The 18,214-nt window shown below is 44.0% G+C and overlaps 1 protein-coding gene across 1 annotated transcript in view; it reads right to left on the reverse strand.

Annotated features, from left to right (window-relative positions):
* LOC105500736 (calreticulin-like) overlaps window positions 1-18,214 on the reverse strand; it is a 57,919-nt gene that overhangs the window by 12,905 nt on the left and 26,800 nt on the right. The window contains 6 exon segments of the mRNA XM_011926370.1: window positions 5,273-5,430; window positions 6,455-6,568; window positions 9,176-9,455; window positions 10,624-10,708; window positions 12,408-12,599; window positions 16,813-16,914. Coding sequence (XP_011781760.1) covers window positions 5,273-5,430; window positions 6,455-6,568; window positions 9,176-9,455; window positions 10,624-10,708; window positions 12,408-12,599; window positions 16,813-16,914 — 931 coding nt within the window.

Here is an 18,214-nt window from a genome sequence, read left to right on the forward strand (position 1 = left end):
AGAAATAGGAACACTTTTACACTGTTGGTGGGACTGTAAAGTAGTTCAACCATTGTGGAAAGCAGTGTGGCGATTCCTCAAGGATCTAGAACTAGAAATACCGTTTGACCCAGCCATCCTATTACTGGGGATATACCCCAAGGATTATAAGTCATGCTGCTGTAAAGACACATGCACACGTATGTTTATTGTGGCACTATTCACAATAGCAAAGACTTGGAATCAACCCAAATGTCCATCAGTAACATACTGGATTAAGAAAATGTGGCACATATACACCATGGAATACTATGCAGCCACAAAAAAAGGATGACTTCGTGTCCTTTGTAGGGACGTGGATGCAGCTGGAAACCATCATTCTCAGCAAACTATTGCAAGAACAGAAAACCAAATATGGCATGTTCTCCCTCATAGGTGGGAATTTAACAATGAGATCACTGGGACACAGGAAGGGGATCATCACACACTGGGTCCTATTGTGGGGGGGCGGGTGCGGGGAGGGATAGCATTAGGAGATATACCTAATGTGAATGACGAGTTAATGGGTGCAGCACACCACCATGGCACAAGTATACGTATGTAACAAACCTGCATGCTGTGCATATGTACCCTAGAACTTAAAGTATATTAATAAAAAAAAAAAAAACAGCTAAAAGAGTGTAATGGGATTGTTTGTAACACAAAGGGTAAATGCTTGAGGTGATGGATACCCTATTTATCCTGATGTGATTATTACATGTTGCATGCCTGTATCAAAATATCTCATGTACCCCATAAATATATATACCTACTATGTACCCACAAAAACTAAAAATTGAAAACAAAAACAAAAAACCCTGCCTTACTGTTTCATAGCCAAAAAAGTTTTCTTGTTTTTAATAGAAAGGCTTTTATTTGGGCTTACATTACCCAACCAACCCTGCCTCCAAGAGAAAAATAAGTGATAAAATAGCCACTTTGAATAGAGATAATTATTTTGCTATGAGCCATTTTTTAACAATTGGTTTTTAAAATTCCTTCTGCATCTTTAAGATATTTTCTTACCTTTGGGATTTTTTTGAGTCGTCAGCAGTCTTGCTAAGAGAACTGCCTATTTGTTGGCTTTTCTATTTTCCCTACTTTCATGAGAACTGCTCCTAATCTCACTGTTGCTTTTAATGCCCTTTTGCCTCCATTGCCCTTACATGAAACTCATGGGCTATGAGCTTGCCAGTCCTGCATCCTAACTGGTGATCATGGTCTACTTATATCTTCTCGGTAAAAGAACTGTGAACTGTGTTCGGCTAAAGCCTAAGGCCCTAAGGAATTCATTGAAAGTTACCTGTGCTATCCCACTTGAGTAATAACTTGTGAAGAGCAAAGGTTTGGGCACTTGTTAGCGATGGGCCCTGACAAGTCAAGTCTCCTCTCTGAGTCCTCAGTGTTCTTATCAGTAAAATGGCAACGGTAAGTCCTACCCTCTTGGCCTCACAGGGCTGTGGCACAGACCATACGATGTAAGGGATATCAGTGTGCTTTGTATTATTGTAACCACCTTTGCAAAAATTATGACAGTGAGAAAAATCTGACATAGGAAAATTGTGACAGTGAAAGAAATCTGACCTAATCAACTCTATCTTGCTTCTAATCTCCAAGCTGCCCTTGTTCATTCCTGGACATAGACCAAACTAACTATAGAAGAAATTTAGTTTATAATCTATTTTTTCTAAAAAAAAGACGATAGCAGCTCCTTCCCGAAACAAACCCCCTCCTTGCTTGGCGACCAGATTGCCTTTGTAAAACTAACAAAATAGAAATCATGACTCAGGAGACGTGCAGCCAGAGACCACCTCCCCAATTCTCCTGTAGATAACATCACTATTGTAAAACCTAAGATTGGTATTTGAGGTGTTTTTCCGACTCTGCATTCTGATGCAGAGTGCAGCTGGCACTACCCAAATTGATAAACTGGCTCATCTGGTCTTGTGGCCCCCACCCAGGAACTGACTCAGATCAAGAGGACAGCTTTGACTCTGATTTCACCCTCAACCCAACCAATTGGCATTCCCCATTCCCTAGACCCCCGCCTGCCAAGCTATCCTTAAAAAAATCCCAGCCTTCGAATTTTCAGAGAGGCTAATATGAGTAATAAAAATTTCCTATCCTTCCGCTTAGCGAGCTTTGCATTTATTAAACTCTCTGTTGTGGAAACTTGCTCTTCTCAGTGCTCCAGCTTTTCCGGGCAGTGGGTTAGATGAACCCATTGGGTGATGACATTATGACTAGGTTATACTCATTGTGGTTAGACTACACTCATTCCTTCAAAGATCATAAAGAGTTCCAATGGTAAGAGGAAACGTTTCTTTGTTCTCTACCATCTCCTCCCAGCCTCTGTGCTGATTTAAAAAACAAAACCAACAACAACGAAAAAAAAAAAAAACAACGCAGTTACTTCTACCAAAGGAAAAAAGGTAAAGGGGTTGTCTTTGGAAGTGTCAGAATAGGGAACAGGAGAGGTCAGGGACTAGGCAGGAAAGTTGACCATCTTACTAGGCTGGGACCAAGGAGGGATGGGGAGGGCATCTGGGCTGCCAGAGCATCTGAAGGCTGGAAATTGGGGCAGAGGCAGGTGAGGGAATTCCCACCCATCTCCATGCTGAGAGTCACTTGACTTTTCCAGTAAAGTGCAGGGATCCCATGGTAACCTGGATGTTCTGTGCTGGCTGAGCGCGGGGGCGGGGGATGTGGGAGGTGGTGGAATAGGACCTGTGAATGCCAGATCCGATTAGAAGTTAGAAGCAAACATGCTCCCAAGGATAATGTCTGCATTGTGCAGAATTCTCTCTCTCTCTCTCAAATACACACACACACACACACACACACACACACACACACACACACTCCTCACAAAATTAAGAGATAATGCTGGAGTTTTAGAAATGTAGTCTCTTGGGCTTCACTCCAGACCTACTGGATCAGAATCTGTATTTTAATAAGACCCCCCACTTTATTCATATGCATGTTAAAGTTTGAGAAGCACTCCTCTGGCATGGTTTAAATTCTTCAAATACTAAGATTTGCCTGCTTGCAGAGGTTGATAGAACCCAGAGCAATTAGTGTCAAATACTTTTAATTTTGTATATGAATAAAAATACAGTTTAAAATGTGTACCTTAATGTTTTCAGTGGGGGGATAAGCATTTTAATGAAATAATCAGATTAGGCATATTAATATGATCACATATGTTTACAAGATGTAGAAAGTTCTCCTTATGTATTAAAAAGAGACAACTGTAAAAAAAAATAATAACAATACAAAGTGTATCCACATTCTTCAAATTAGAGAGGAAGAAAAGAAAAGAAAGATACAATGTGTCCCTTCCTCCCTTCCTTCCTTTTCTTCTGAACCCTTCCCCACTCCGCTACACATGCTCCTGGTTATTTACATACATGACCTCTTTCTACTCCTATGTTGGTCTTCCTGAGCCAGAGAAGCAAGAAAGTATAAATAAATGAAGTAGAAAATAAATAAACAAACCAAGAAAGCTTCAAATAGGGGACGTCAGTCCCAGAAACCTTTGGTGGCTCTGAACTGTAGAAATCACTGATCAGAGACACAGATTTCCGTGGCCATGGGACTTTGCAGGATATACCCAAGGACAGGTGGCTATGGCTTCCAGAGGCTCTGTTGTGCAGTGTGTAATCATTACAGCAAAGGCTTTAGAGACTGACAGACCTATGTTTGAATGATGTCTCTACCATGCGTTAGCTGTGTGCTCTTGGACATGTCACTTGGCATTTCTGAGTCTCAATTCTCTCAAACATAAAATGTGGAAATAATAAGGGATAACAGTACTTACCTGATAGAGTTGTGAGAATCTGGGGAGGTAATGTAGGTAAAGCACTGACCCCAGGCCAGTGTTTAACAAAAGTGAGTTCCCTTCCTCTACAGGGGAATTCTTCATCCAGGACTTTGTAGACTATAGTTTCTAACAGACTCCTGGGAAGAATCATGGCCAAGGCCTTTACTCTGGGGCCTTAAGGCACTCCCTTTTCTCCTGATTTGGGGAGGAGTCCTCTCCATCTTTAGTAATAAGTCTCAGAGAAGAAAGAGATGGAGAGGACAACAACTTTTCAAAGGCTGGAGTATTTGTCCCCTCCTCTTTACCTTCTAATTAGAGGAAAGAGGACTGGCAGAGAGAGGGAAGCTGGGTCAGGACTTATCATCATGGCTGGGGCAATCACCCCTAACATCTGCCCGGGGATTTTAATGTTTCAGAGTTTTACCACATCTCTGATTTCCCTTTATCCCTAGGATCATGTAGGACCAGCAGAAGCAGTGTAAAGTAACTTTGAATCTGACGTCAGAAAGACCTGCACTCAGCCGGGCACGGTGGCTCACGCTTGTAATCCCAGGCCAAGGCGGTGGATCACTTGAGGTCAGGAATTGGAGACCAGCCTGGCTAACATGGTGAAACCCTGTCTCTACTAAAAATAGAAAAATTAGGCAGGTGTAGTTGTGCATGCCTGTAGTCCCAGCTACTCAGGAGGCTGAGGCAGGAGAATCACTTGAACCCAGGAGGCAAAGGTTGCAGTGAGCTGAAATTGCGCCACTGCACTCCAGCATGGATGACAGAGTAAGTGAGACTCTGTCTCAAACAAACAAAAAAAGAGCTGTACTTAAATTCTAGCTTTTCTCCTTATCTTAACAGATATATGTCTTCAGGCAAATTATTTAACTTTTCTGAGTCTCCTTTTCACATTTAGAAGTAGGAGACTTTTACAGTGTCATGTTTTCACCCCCATCAATATTACTGATGCTTGCTCATTTTCTAATGTGGGACCCGAAATTTACCAGGCGCTTAAAGAATCTTTTTGTTTTTCAGATTCATTGATTCTAGGTAAATCACAGGAATAAGCAACATGAACAGAAAAAATGTAGAAAATGCTATTATGCTGAAGTATAATTGTTGCTTCAGAAGTCCAGCATCTGGTGCACTTAACAATAGAGAATATATTAAAATTTTCCAAAATAAAAAAAAAGAAGCAGGAGATTTCCTAGTGAAAATTAAATGGCATATGCAAAGTCTTTAATATAGCATTTGATACATGAGAGGGACTCAGTAAATGTTAGTAACTGTTATAATTATTAGGAAGAATGTGACGGCCCCCACTTAAAAGATCAGCAGTCTGAGGCTTAGAAAGACCAAGACTTATTCAAGTCTTATGATTTCCAGCCTGGAACTCTTTCTACTTTGTGAAAACTGAGAGACTGTGGCTCAGTGGCTCTGAGCCCAGAGGGCTTTACCTGCCAAAAGTCCAGGCTGAGAACACTAATGTTGTAATAGTGACGAATGGTGGCATCAGGCTTATATTTAGGGTTGTCTATTTTGGGATGAATTCACTGCCCCTGGTAATTGGGATTGTCAAAGATCCGAGGTTTCCATTTTCCCTAAGCAAAGAACCAAACAGTGAACCCGGCATTAGTATTTTGTCATTCTTCTGATCTCATGCAATCAGAAAGGCCAATTGATGTGGTTTGGATCATGTCCCCACCCAAATCTCACGTTGAATTGTAATCCCCAGTGTTGGAGGTGAGGCCTGGTGGGAGGTGATTGGATCACAGGGGCAGAGTTCTCATAAATGGTTTAGCACGATCCCTCCTTTGTACTGAATAGTGAGTGAGTGATCATGAGATCTGCTTACTTTTAAATTGTGTAGAACCTCCCCCCTTTCTCTCTCGCTCCTACTCCCACCGTGTGAGACACCCTGCCATCACCTTCCGCCATCACTGTGGATACCTGAGGCTTCCCCGGAAGCTGATGCCACCATGCTTCCTGTATGGAGATGGTGGATATGCTATAACCAGCCTGGCCAATAGAGTGAAACCCCATCTCTACTGCAAATACAAAAAATCAGCCAGGCGTGGTGGCGCGTGCCTGTAGTCCCGGCTGCTTGAAAGGCTGAGGTACGAGAATCTCTTGAGCCCAGGAGGTGGAGGTTGCAGTGAGCCGAGATCATGCCACTGCACTCCAGACTGGATGACAGTGCAACACTCTGTCTCAAAATAAATGACTAAATGAATAAAATAAAAAGTGTCCCCACCCCTTGCACTTTTGGCTCATTCACGTCCTACCTTTTTTCCTTCTGGCCTATTTCTAAGACTTCCAGTTCCTGATCCCAAACCCATGTCCTATTTTGACTATGTTCCTGTGACAGGCTGCTTTCCACCACTCTGGACAAACTCCAGGCCCAGGGCTGCCTGGCCCTATACCTGTCAATGTTGGCCTTTACCAGTCCATCCCATCCTACGTAGGCACAGCCCTGAGAGCAGGGCTCAGATGAGGCTACAGTCTTATTGGGGGGTTTAAGAGAAAGGAAGATGACAGGATCTCAGAATTTCTGTTTCATCAATCAGCATTTACATTTCTTTTGTCTCATCTCTCACACCCATTGGAAAGAGAGACCCCCCTCACCTTATACTTTGGGTTTGGTATCAGAGGCCTTTCCCACTCCCCATCCATAGCCTCATTCCAGTCATCTGGCTTCTTGGCTTCTGGATCCAGGATGTATTCAAAGACTTCCCAGTCCTAAAATGAAATATTCCTTCATTAGGGTAGATGCGTAGGCTGGCATAAAACTGGGGGTCCAGGCTGGGGGTGGTGGCTCACATCTGCAATCCCAGCACTTTGGAGGCCAATGTGGGAGGACTGCTTGAGCCCGGGAGTTCAAGACCAGCCTGGGCAATATAGTGAGACCCGGTCCCTACCCCAAAAAACTTCAAAAATTAGGTAAGTGTGGTGGCACGCACCTGGCAGGAGGATCTGAGCCCAGGAGGTGGAGGTCACAGTGAGCCATGATCATGTCACTGCACTCCAGCCTAGGTGACAGAGCGAGATCATAAAAAGAAAAGAAACGAAAGGAAAGGAAAGGAAAGGAAAGGAAAGGAAAGGAAAGGAAAGGAAAGGAAAGGAAAGGAAAGGAAAGGAAAGGAAAGGAAAAAAGAAAAGAAACGGGGCATCCAGAGTGCTGTCAGGCTGGACCTGGGTAATTCCCTCTGCCCCCTCCCGTCATCATCTATATGAAGGTCCAGCTCAGGACCTGTAAACAAACATAGGGCAGAAAACAAAGAGGCTTTTAGCACTTCCAATCCCTTCTCTGGGTTCACTATCACTTTGATCTTGAGTTCTTTAAGCTTAAATAAGATGGGAATTTCCTTTGTCTCTGGACACACCCTCCCCCACAATCATGGCCCCTTATTGTTATAACAGGTCTTTTAGCCTAGGTCTCTCTTCTTGAAGGCATCTTGGTGACCTGCTTTGTATTCCAGTATGCTCCCAGGCCTGCTTCAGTCCTTCCTTCTACCCCAGGACCCTCTGATTTCCCAAGACAGAGATCTACAAGATCAAAAATAGCCTACCCCAACTTTTATATTTCTATGCCGTTTAGCCTCCAAGGCTTTGCTGTGTCTGCCTGGCAGTTCGCTTTGGTTGCGACCATTTGTCCAGATTGACTGAAGGCTTCCATGCCAGCCCACCAAACTCACAGTCATTCAACACAATTGTGATTGGGATGTTTCTCTGGTTCCTAGTCTGTCCCAGCAGTTTTATGATTCCTAAGACAGATAGTTAGCAACCTATCCTGGGGGCTATAGTTGTGACAGTGCCCTGTCGATTTAGTCAGTTTCCATCTTCCCTTGTTCCACTCAACAGGGAGCACAGAGGCCTGCAGCCTCTTTATTCTCCCGAAGCTCTTGAGCCAAGCCAACCCTGACTACATCAGGTGCATGGTCCTCACCGGGAGGGGAGGGTCCATGTTTAGTCTTCCTACCCTAAGCCTGCCTTCTGGGCATGGCAGCAACCTAGCCCCTTATTTTTCCATGGTGCTAAACGCCCAGACACTTTGCCTGATCATCTGCCTTAATTCCCTTACTACACCTCCCTCCACCAAGGACTGGGGCCCTTTGCTAAATCTCCCTACACGTGGCTAGGCAACTGCCCATCTCTCTGCAGGCCTCTCTTTAGGGGCTGGACTCCAGCTGCTTGGTCCCATGCTGACCCCTGCCTGACCTCAAGCATCTCTTCTGCATGACACTGACCCTGCTCTGACCTGCAGAGTAGCAATGTGGTGGGTGAGGCCCCTCCTGGCCTGGCTCCAACAGACCTTTCCAACCTAATCTCCTACCATGCCCCACCTTGAACCTTATGTTCCCCAAATACTGAACGACTGCTTTCAGTTCTTTACACACCATGTTATTTCCCAACTAACAACTGTGCCTTTGCTTCTGCTGTTCCCTGGGTCTGGAATGTCTTCCCTCCACCCTAGTTTCCCACTTACTTTTCTCTAATAAATCTATTATTTGAAATCCAGCATATTATTAATCTATAAAGGCCATACATTAAGGACTTCCTATATACCAGGCACTACATTATGTAATTTTTATTAGCTCATTTAATCTTCACAGTAATCTTCACACCTAAGTATTAAAATAATTCCCATTTGCAAAATTGACTTTCACAGCAGTTATGCTCCTTGCGCAAGGTTCACTGCTAGTAGGATGGGGTTCCATAGTTAGAAAATGGTGGTGCTCAAACCCATATATGCCTGACCCCAGAGTTTATGTTCCCAACTCCTAAGTTAACTCACTCACTCAAGCATTTCCTTCTCTTTACCAGACCATTGCCTACACCTCAACTCAGGCTGGGCTGAGATCCTCTTTTGGGCTTTCACTGGCTTGCCTCCCTGGCTCTCAGCACTGATCACATATTTTGATCTTTGTTTTCTTATCTGCCTCCCTTACTATATTCAGAATCCCTAGAGGGCAAGGGTTGTTCTATTCATAGCTATATCCAGTACAGCTTTCCAGAATAATAATAATGAGCCAATGAGTATACTCCATACATTGATAACTTAAGAGTCAAAAAGATGTAGGTTCAAATCTTGGTTCTAATGCATATATGCTTGTGCAAGTTACTTCATTTTCTAAGCATCAGTTTCCTTATCCACAAAAGAGGGATCATAACACAGTGTTCACAGAGGCTGCTGGATCCCCAGCAAAGGTAAGTGGCTGCCCTCTTCCCTCCATGCCTCTTTGGAAAACAATATCTAGCTGAACACCTCCTTGAGGGATTGATGTCTCCAGTCTCTGCTCCATCATTCCCAGCCTCCTTCTCCTATTTCCACAGCTGAGATCCCACCTGCTTCCCAGCCAAACGCCCTCTGATCTCAGGTTTCTTGTCTTCCGGATCCTCTATGTGCAGGCATTCATCCCATTTCCTTGGTTTCCGGGCATAGGGGTCTTTTATTTTCCTGGGAGGCAAGAAGTCCCAATCCTCCTTCAGATTCCCAGCTGCCACCTGCTGGTTGTCAATTTTAACCTCATAAATAGCATTGAAGCGAATAATCAGAGTATACAGGTGAGTGTCTTTATTGATCCATAAAGGGAATGGGGGAATATTTCAGTTCCATTTTGAACATCTTTAGATCCCAAGCATTAAATGCACCAGACCCTCAGTTCCCTGAATACCACCACCCACATAGTCACAAGCAAATCTTACCATACTCTTTAACCCTTTTCTCTGGTTAACCCTATATGGATTCTGGGCCTCTTCTACTAGTACACACTCCTCTGGTCTCCCTAGCCTTCATCTTTCCCTGCACTGCAGCTCTCATCATTCTCTGATCTTACCTGTCTTTCTGCCTGTCCCACTAGACTGTGAGCAGGAGTCATATATGATTTATCTGTTGTGTCTGCAGCTTCCAGCATGAGGCCTGCCCCAGAGGAGGACCTCAGAGAGCTTCTGCATGGTACAGCCTTTATACCGTCTTGCTAAAGAAGGCCTTGGGTGTGAAACTCATTCTCCAGTGACTCCTGTGGGCTTCTCTAGGCTCAGTTCCTGCCTCTCTCTATGCTCCCACTTGCAGTGCTACTCTTTCTCAAGTTGCTTTGACTTTTCTCCTGTGATTATCTTTTCTAAGAATTCAGTTCTCCCTAAAATTGTCTTATCACTTCACAAGATCAAGTCATGTTCATCTTTCAAAGTGCAGCTCAGGGGAACTCTTCTCTAGGAAGTACTTCCTAAGCCTCCAGGTTGGGTAGGGGTCCTCTTCTGTGCTCCCACAGGTGCCCATCATGCTAGGTAGTCACTCTGCTTGACTCTTACCTTCATTGACTGTGAGCTCTGTGAAGTCAAAGGCCATGTCTGGCCCACTCTGTCCCCAGCCTAAGGCCCAGCACAGAGTTAGTATTTGGTGAATACCTGTTGAGTTGTTGATGAAATCCACCTACCATCCTCTACCAACCTAGGTGTCTCTAACTTGATGTTACGATGATAAACTGACCTCCCATTCCCGTTTCTAAGTCCAACACTCCCTCCTTCCGCCATCCTCTCCAATGTCTAGCAGTGGGGAACTGGGCCATGCCAAGTATTGTTCCATAAGAGGACCTCATATAACTTCTTAGGCTTTTGGATCAACTGCCCTTTTATGAAATCCTGCAATTTATAGCATTTCTCCAGATCTACTTTTTTACCTGTAAAATGGAGATGGCAGTTTTAATTTATAGGATTTTGTAAGAATTAAATAACACATATAAAATATATCTCCTTCCCCCTTGGCTGAGGATAAGCACACACTCACCCTGAACTTGATGGTGTTGTTCTCATGGTATTTCCCTCGGTAATGAAGGATGACCTGTACTTTGTTGTTGCCAAAGTTACAAATGTCAGGGCCTGGAAATTAAACCCCAAAGCATAATTTCACGTAACTTTAAGGCAGTTTGCCTGGTGTAAGGCCAAGACCCAAGACAAACACAGCATGTGTGTTAATCGTCCCAGCAGGAAATAGATGGCACAATCAAATTTGGGATCATTTGAGAAGGATTTAATAAAAGGACAATTTACAAAGGTTGGGGCAGGACATTGTGAAAACATAAAGTACGGTGCTATGCTTAGGGCTAGCAACAATGGGGTTCGACCCCTAGGCCTAAAGGGGCTAGAAGGAGTGCTTGCCAGAGTCTGGAAGAAAGAATCCTGTTGAAAAGACAGGCAAGACAGAAGCTGACTTTCAGTTGAGGAACACAACTCTCTTTTCCACCTCTGATCTCCCAGGGTTCCCAGTGACCAAACCCAACCAGAAACTCCTTCTGTGCCAGGCATTTTATACCATGTCATTTAATTCTTACAACAAGTAGATGTTACTATCCCCCACTTTTAGCTGGGAAAATTGTGGCTCAGAACAGTTAAGCAGGTTGCTCAAACTCAAACAGCTAGTAAGTAGCATTGTTGGTATTCAAACCCAAGCCTACCTAGAAACAGAGCCTGGGGCCCTTTCTGCTTTGTAAAAACTCCAGAAGGAACTCTAGAGATCATCAGTGTCTCTAAGCCCAGAAAGTCTTATCTGCCAACTGTCAGGAATAGATTTAACATAATTTTCTCTTCTTTTCTTTTCTTTCTTTTTGAGACGGAGTCTCAGAGTCTCACTCTGTCACCCAGGCTGGAGTGTAGTGGTGCAACCTCGGCTCACTGCAACCTCTGCCTCCCAGGTCCAAGCAATTCTGCTGCCTCAGCCTCCTGAGTAGCTGGAATTATGGGGGCCTGCCACCATGCCCAGCTAATTTTTTTTTTTTCTCAAGATGGAGTCTTGCTCTGTCACCTAGGCTAGAGTGCAGTGGTGCAATCTCGGCTCACTACAACCTCCACCTCCCGGGTTCAAGCAATTATCCTGCCTGGTATTACAGGCACCCACAACCACACCCAGCTAATTTTTGTGTTTTCAGTAGAGATGGGGTTTCACCATGTTGGCCAGGTTGGTCTTGAACTCCTGACCTCAGGTGATCTACCCGCCTCAGCCCCTCGCAGAGTACTGGGATTACAGGAGTGAGCCACTGCAACCAGCCTTAATTTAATTTTCAGCCTTACCTCCCATGTTACCACTCTCTGACTATCCAAAGCACACACGTGCTTAAGTAAGATCTGGACTGCCCCAAGGAGGCCTAGTTACATATTTAGGTTACAGATGCAACACTCTGGACACATTACAGATACTAAAAAAAAAGGTCACTTCCCTGACCTCCTGTGCTTTTCTCTCACTGAGGCAGAGTACAGTGCCTTATTGTAGTGTACCTATGAGAGGGTCTACATAGCTGATGACCTCCTTCTCCTCTTCTGAGAACTGGAGAATGTCTCCCTGTGCTATAGATTTCTTAATATGGTACCATGTGCCTCCTCACCTCTGTGGTTTACTTATATTAACATTCAGGTTTAGAGTTGCTTTTTTCAGGTCTTTGAAGAGTCCTACTATGTGGAGACAGGGGTAGAGTTATCATATTAGACATTTTCTGTTCCAAGTGAATCTGAACGTTTTCAACAACTACAGTGGCTGTCATTAGGACCTAATGTAGCTGACAGTGACTGCTGTCAGAGAGCTTACCAAACATGATGTAATACTGCATATCTTCCTGGTTCAGGGTGGCAGGAAAGAGTTTTACATATCCGCCACCACAATCGATGCTTTGCTCGTGTTTTACTGAAAACTGAACCACCAAGGTCTCATTCTCATTGCTGAATGGTTTCAGCCTGGTTGAGAGGGCATAAAACTTGGCATCTTCACTGTTTCGGAGACCTAGAAGCAGAAAGCACAGAGTCTTCAGGCTTAAATACCCAAAAAGCAGCCAGAGAGATCCAGCACTTAACCTCACCAATCTCTGGTATTTTCTTCCATACCTGTGCTGAAAGCTTTGCACACATTCTTTTATTCAAGCCTCAGAGCAACCCTGCAAAATGAGTATTATCTCCACTTTACAATCAGGAGGCTGAGTCATAAGGAGGTGAGTGACCTGCCTAGGGCCACATAGCTAGTAAGGAGCCAAGCTGGAATTTTAAGCCATATTTGTCTGATTCTTTCCCCATATCATGCTCTCTCTGATTTTCAAGAGATACCTGAAGACTGTTCTACAACTTTACAAAACAAAGACCATTTTTCTGAGTCTCCTCTGGGTGACCAGAATGAGGTTCTACCCTACAAAAGTGCTGTGGTAGAAAGAGCCCCTGCACTTTCCAGACATCTTCCTACCATAGCCTAGTAGATCGAATAGTAACCATTGCTAACATTCACTGAACACTTACTCATTGCCACTGTGTTTCATTCATATATATTACTACTGCACTTAAGCTTCATAATAACCCCATGAAGTGGGTTCTCCTAATTTCTCTGCTTTATCATGAAGCCATTGAGGCTATTTCACTGGTGCAGGATCACTCAACCGGTTCATTTAATTCTAGAGCCCCCATCCTAAACCACAAGACTTTACTTCCTCCTCCAGAGAGTATCAGGGCAATAATAGATCTCAGAGCCTTTCTAGTCTAACCACATTACTTTATAAATGAGCAGACCAAGCCCCAGTGAGGAAAAGTTACTTATCCAAGACCATAGAGTCACAAATGAATCATGCCATACAAGCCAAGTCTCCTGGCTTCCAGGCTAGTGGTCTTTCTATTATTCCATGCTGCTGCCCAGCTTACTGGTTAGGGCTCTGTTAACTCTCTGAGTTTCAATTCCACATCAGCAAAATGTGAATTACTCCTATGTCATAGGAGTCCTGTTGAAGGTCAAGTGAGTGAGAGATCTGAGAAGTACTTTGTAAACTGTCAACATAAAATGCAAGGGGCTATCATTATTTGTACTTGGTGAGGGTCCTTCCTTTTTTTTTTTCCTTTTGAGACAGCGTCTTGCTTTGTCGCCAGCCTGGAGTACAGTGGCATAATCTCGGCTCACTGCAACCTCCGCCTCCCGAGTTCAAATGATTCTCCTGCCTCAGCCTCCCAAGTGGCTGGGATTATAGGTGCCCACCACCACGCCTGGCTAATTTTGTATTTTTAGTAGAGACGAGGTTTCACCATGTTGGCCAGGCTGGTCTCGAACTCCTGACAGGCGTGAGTCACTGCGCCCAGCTGGGTCCTTCCTTATGATCCCACAGCTCTCTGTACTTTCCTGGGTCACACTACGTTGAAACTAGGTTTATTTCAGTCTCCTTGAATAATTTTTAGGTTCTGAAGAACAGGGGCTTCTTTATATTCCCGGAATCTGGAACAGGACCTGGCATAGAAGAAAGGCTCAATAAGTATGTATTAAATTACACGGAAAAATCACAGGTTCTGAATTAGACAATAAATCTCATGAGCATTTATTGTACACAAGGCTCTGTGGTAAACAGTTTCATGTCTGACATTATGTTAGGAGCTGTCTACATTTTAAAGAATATGCTTGACCTGGCATGGTGGTTCATGCCTCTAATCCCAGCACTTCAGTATGTCAAGGCAGGAGGATTGCTTGAGGCCAGGAGTTTAAGACCAGCATGGGCAACATAATGAGACCTTGTCTTTGCAAAAAATTTTAAAAATAAGTTGGGGATGGTGGTACATGCCTGTCGTCCCAGCTACTCTAGAGGCTGAGGTGGGAGAATCATTTGGGCCCAGGAGTTTGAGGCTGCAGCGAGCTACGATCACACCATTGCACTCCAGCTTGGGTGATAGAGCAAGACCCTGTCTTAATCAAAACAAAACAAAATTAAACAAAGTATGCTTACTTCCCCAAAGACCCCAAGAACAGCTAGAGTAACCAGGGAAGACTTCATGGAGGAGGGAGTGTGCACAAGGGAAAGAGCACTGAACCTGCAGGCAGGACCAAGTTTTGAGTCTCTATTCTGCCAAACACTACTTTGTAGCTCAATTCCACCTGACTTCTCTCTAAGCCTCTTTTGTAACCCAGGACTCGTCTAGAGAACAAGGAGGAATCTAATGAACCTGAATAGGATACAATGTGAGGAACAACAACCAAGAAATCACACTGAGAGGAGATGGGTGGCTGAGCAGACTACCCTCACTGGCATCACCAAGGCACAGCTTCCCGCGGGTCATGCTGTCTCCACTTTCTCTCTACTCTGGAAACGGTTTTCCCTTTAATACCGTTTAATACTCTGGGAACAGTTTTCCAGAGTGAATTTAAAATTTAAAATTCTCAAGCCAGTTCATAATTCTCTCCTGTAATCAATATGAAAATGAGATTCATAACAGTAGCCAGGAGGAATAAGATGGGAAATCACTTCAGGGAATGATCAATGGATTCTACTTAGAGGACAAAAGCTTTCTCAGACAAAAAACTCAAGCCTGCAGAACTTGTGCTCAGAGCTCACCTTTCCTCCACAATATTATTTGGTTCTTAACAAAAGCCCTGTCTAATGAGCATGGCAGGAGATGGTTATTATCTCCATCTAGTATTGAAGCTCAGAGAAGTAAGAATTGCCGAAATTGTGCAGCTAGTAAGTCATGGGAGTTAGCCCTAGGGTCTGTCTGCTCCTCTCTCCGTCACAGTAAGCTCCTCTAGGGAAGAACAACATTTGGATGTTATACAGTGCCTTCCCCTGTTTCAAGTGCAGCATGCTATTTTTAAAATCCTAGGGGGTTGGGGAAAGCAAGAGTCCAGCAGTAATGAATATAGTCCCTAGAGTCACACCCAGAATCAGGTTCTACCTCTTGCCAGCTGTGTATATAGCCTTGGGCAAATAACTTCTCTGAGGCTCCTCTGAAAAACTGGGAAAATAATAGTAATCACTTATTAAAGTTGTTAGGAAGACTAACAGGGATTTGTGGAAGGGCTTAGTTTTGAACTCCTGTTATTCAATGAATGGACATACTATTTTTGTGGAGAGTTCATTCTTTTCCATCTACTAATTTTTTTAGTGTATGTGCTGCCGAAGGGAGCACTCCATCTACTAACTTTTTATTTTGGGAAAGAGAAATTAATTGGGTGGGCCAGGTGCAGTGGCGCTCACGCCTGTAATCCCAACAATGTGGAAGGCCGAGGTGGGTGGATCACCTGAGATCAGAAGTTCGAGACCAGCCTTACTAACATGGTGAAATCCTGTCTCTACTAAAAATACAAAAATTAGCGGGGCGTGATGGCACATGCCTGTAGTCCCAGCTACTTGGGAGGCTGAGGCCAGAGAATCGCTTGAACTGCGGAGGCAGAGGTTGCAATGAGCCAAGATTGTGCCACTACACTCCAGCCTGAGCCTCAGAGTGAGACTCCATCTCCAAAAAAAAAAAAAAGATCAGGTACAGTGGCTCACGCCTGCAATCCCAACACTTTAGGAGGCCGAGGCAGGTGGATCACCTGAGGTTGGGAGTTTGAGAACAGCCTGACCAACATGGTAAAACCCTGTCTTTACTAAAAATGCAAAATTAGCTGGGCATGGTAGTGCATGCCTGTAATCCCAGCTACTTGGGAGGCTGAGGTAGGAGAATCACTTGAACCCAGGAGGCCGAGGTTGTGGTAAGTCGAGATTGCATCTTTGCACTTCAGCCTGGGCAACAAGCGCGAAACTCAGTCTGGAAAAAAAAAAAAAAATGCCAGACGCGGTGGCTCACGCCTGTAATCCCAGCACTTTGGGAGTTGAGGCAGGCAGATCACAAGCTCAAGAGATGGAGACCATCCTGGCCACCATGGTGAGACCTCGTCTCTACTAAAAATACTAACATTAGCTGGGCAGGGTGGCTCGCACCTTTAGTCCCAGCTACTTAGGAGGTTGAGGCAGGAGAATCGCTTGAACCTGGGAGGCGGAGGTTGCAGTGAGCCAAGATCACAGCATTGCACTCCAGCCTGAGCAACAGAGAGAGACTCCATCTCAAAAAAACAAAAAAAAAGAAAGAAAAAGGAAATGAATTTGGTGATTGGGTGATATCACAGACAAAAACAGTTGTATAAAAGTCAGAATTTCCCCAATTAGTATATTAATATACAATAATTATATGTGCTAATACTGAGTTCCAGTATTTACCTTTATCTTTTTCTTTGTCTCCATAAAATTTTCCTGCAGCGAGCTGAAATTTACCATAATCTGGCTGATGTTTAGACTGCACCCATCGTTTTTTCCATTCATCTATGAGTAAAGGAGAAAAAAAGAACTTAAAGACAAAATGCAGCTAATACTGACCAAGACTTACAGGAATGGTAAAGGTATGTCAAGGGATGACTCTAGTATTCCTGAAATTCCTCTCATTGTCCGATTGTCTGAATCCCACTATTTGTGTATTACCATGTGCAGTGGCTTGAATACCAAGTAGTTGAGGCACTTATACTTTAATACCCTACTTCACCCTCCTCTATGACAGTTAAGAGCTGAAAATCACCATAGGAATGTATGGTTGAAAGGCATGAAACAGGCTAGGCACGGTGGCTCATGCCTGTAATCCCAACACTTTAGGAGGCCAAGGCAGGCAGATGACAAGGTCAGGAGTTCAAGACCAGCCTAGCCAATATGGTGAAACCCTGTCTCTACTAAAAATACAAAAAATTAGCCAGACATGGTGGCGGACACCTGTAGTCCCAGCTACTCAGGAGGCTGAGGCAGGAGAATCGCTTAAACCCAGGAGGTGGAGGTTGCAGTGAGCTGGATGACACAATTGCCCTCCAGTGCTCCAGTGTGGGTGACAGAGCAAGACTCTGTCTCAAAAAAAAAAAAAAAAAAGAAATGAATTTGGTGATTGGTTGGGTGATCACAGACAAAAACAAAAACAAAAGAAAGTCATGAAACATTTATTCTCATAAAAGTAGATGGAAAACTGTGCTTAGAGGGACTCATCCCTTATACATATTTATGTTTAGTAAAGTAATAAAATCAGCTCACCAAGTAAAGAGATTAGCAACAACATTTTATACCTTCTTGAATTAGTAATGATGATAATGAACAATCAATTTCCATTTATGCTGTTCTGTTGCTTAAACTTTTTAATCTCTTTCTTGTAGTTTCAAGGAGATGCTGATAAATTTGTTTTGCTTTGGCATGGATGGCATGTAGACAAAGAGGCATTCTTCTTGGGTCCTGGCACTCCATCCAAATATTCAGTGCCTTTCTGATTTTATGCTTCAGAGTTGCTGACTCCCATTTCCTGGGCCCACTAAGGGTCCCAGAGTCACAGGACAATTTGGCAGCTTTAGCTGGAAGAGGCCTTCGGGGTAAACTTTATTTGATCTTCTCCCTGTAGTTCAATGGATAGTTCTCTACTCCCACTCCCCAATATCTAGGTTTTGTTTGTTTGTTTCATTTTTTTGAGACAGGGTCTCGCTGTCTCACCCAGGCTGGAGTGCAGTGGCCTGATCTCAGCTCACTGCAACCTCAGCCTCCTGGGTTCAAGTGATTCTTCTGCCTCAGCCTCCTGAGTAGCTGGGATTACAGGTGC

This window comes from Colobus angolensis, unplaced genomic scaffold, assembly GCF_000951035.1.
Source record: "Colobus angolensis palliatus isolate OR3802 unplaced genomic scaffold, Cang.pa_1.0 Scaffold68, whole genome shotgun sequence".
Taxonomy (NCBI): domain Eukaryota; kingdom Metazoa; phylum Chordata; class Mammalia; order Primates; family Cercopithecidae; genus Colobus; species Colobus angolensis.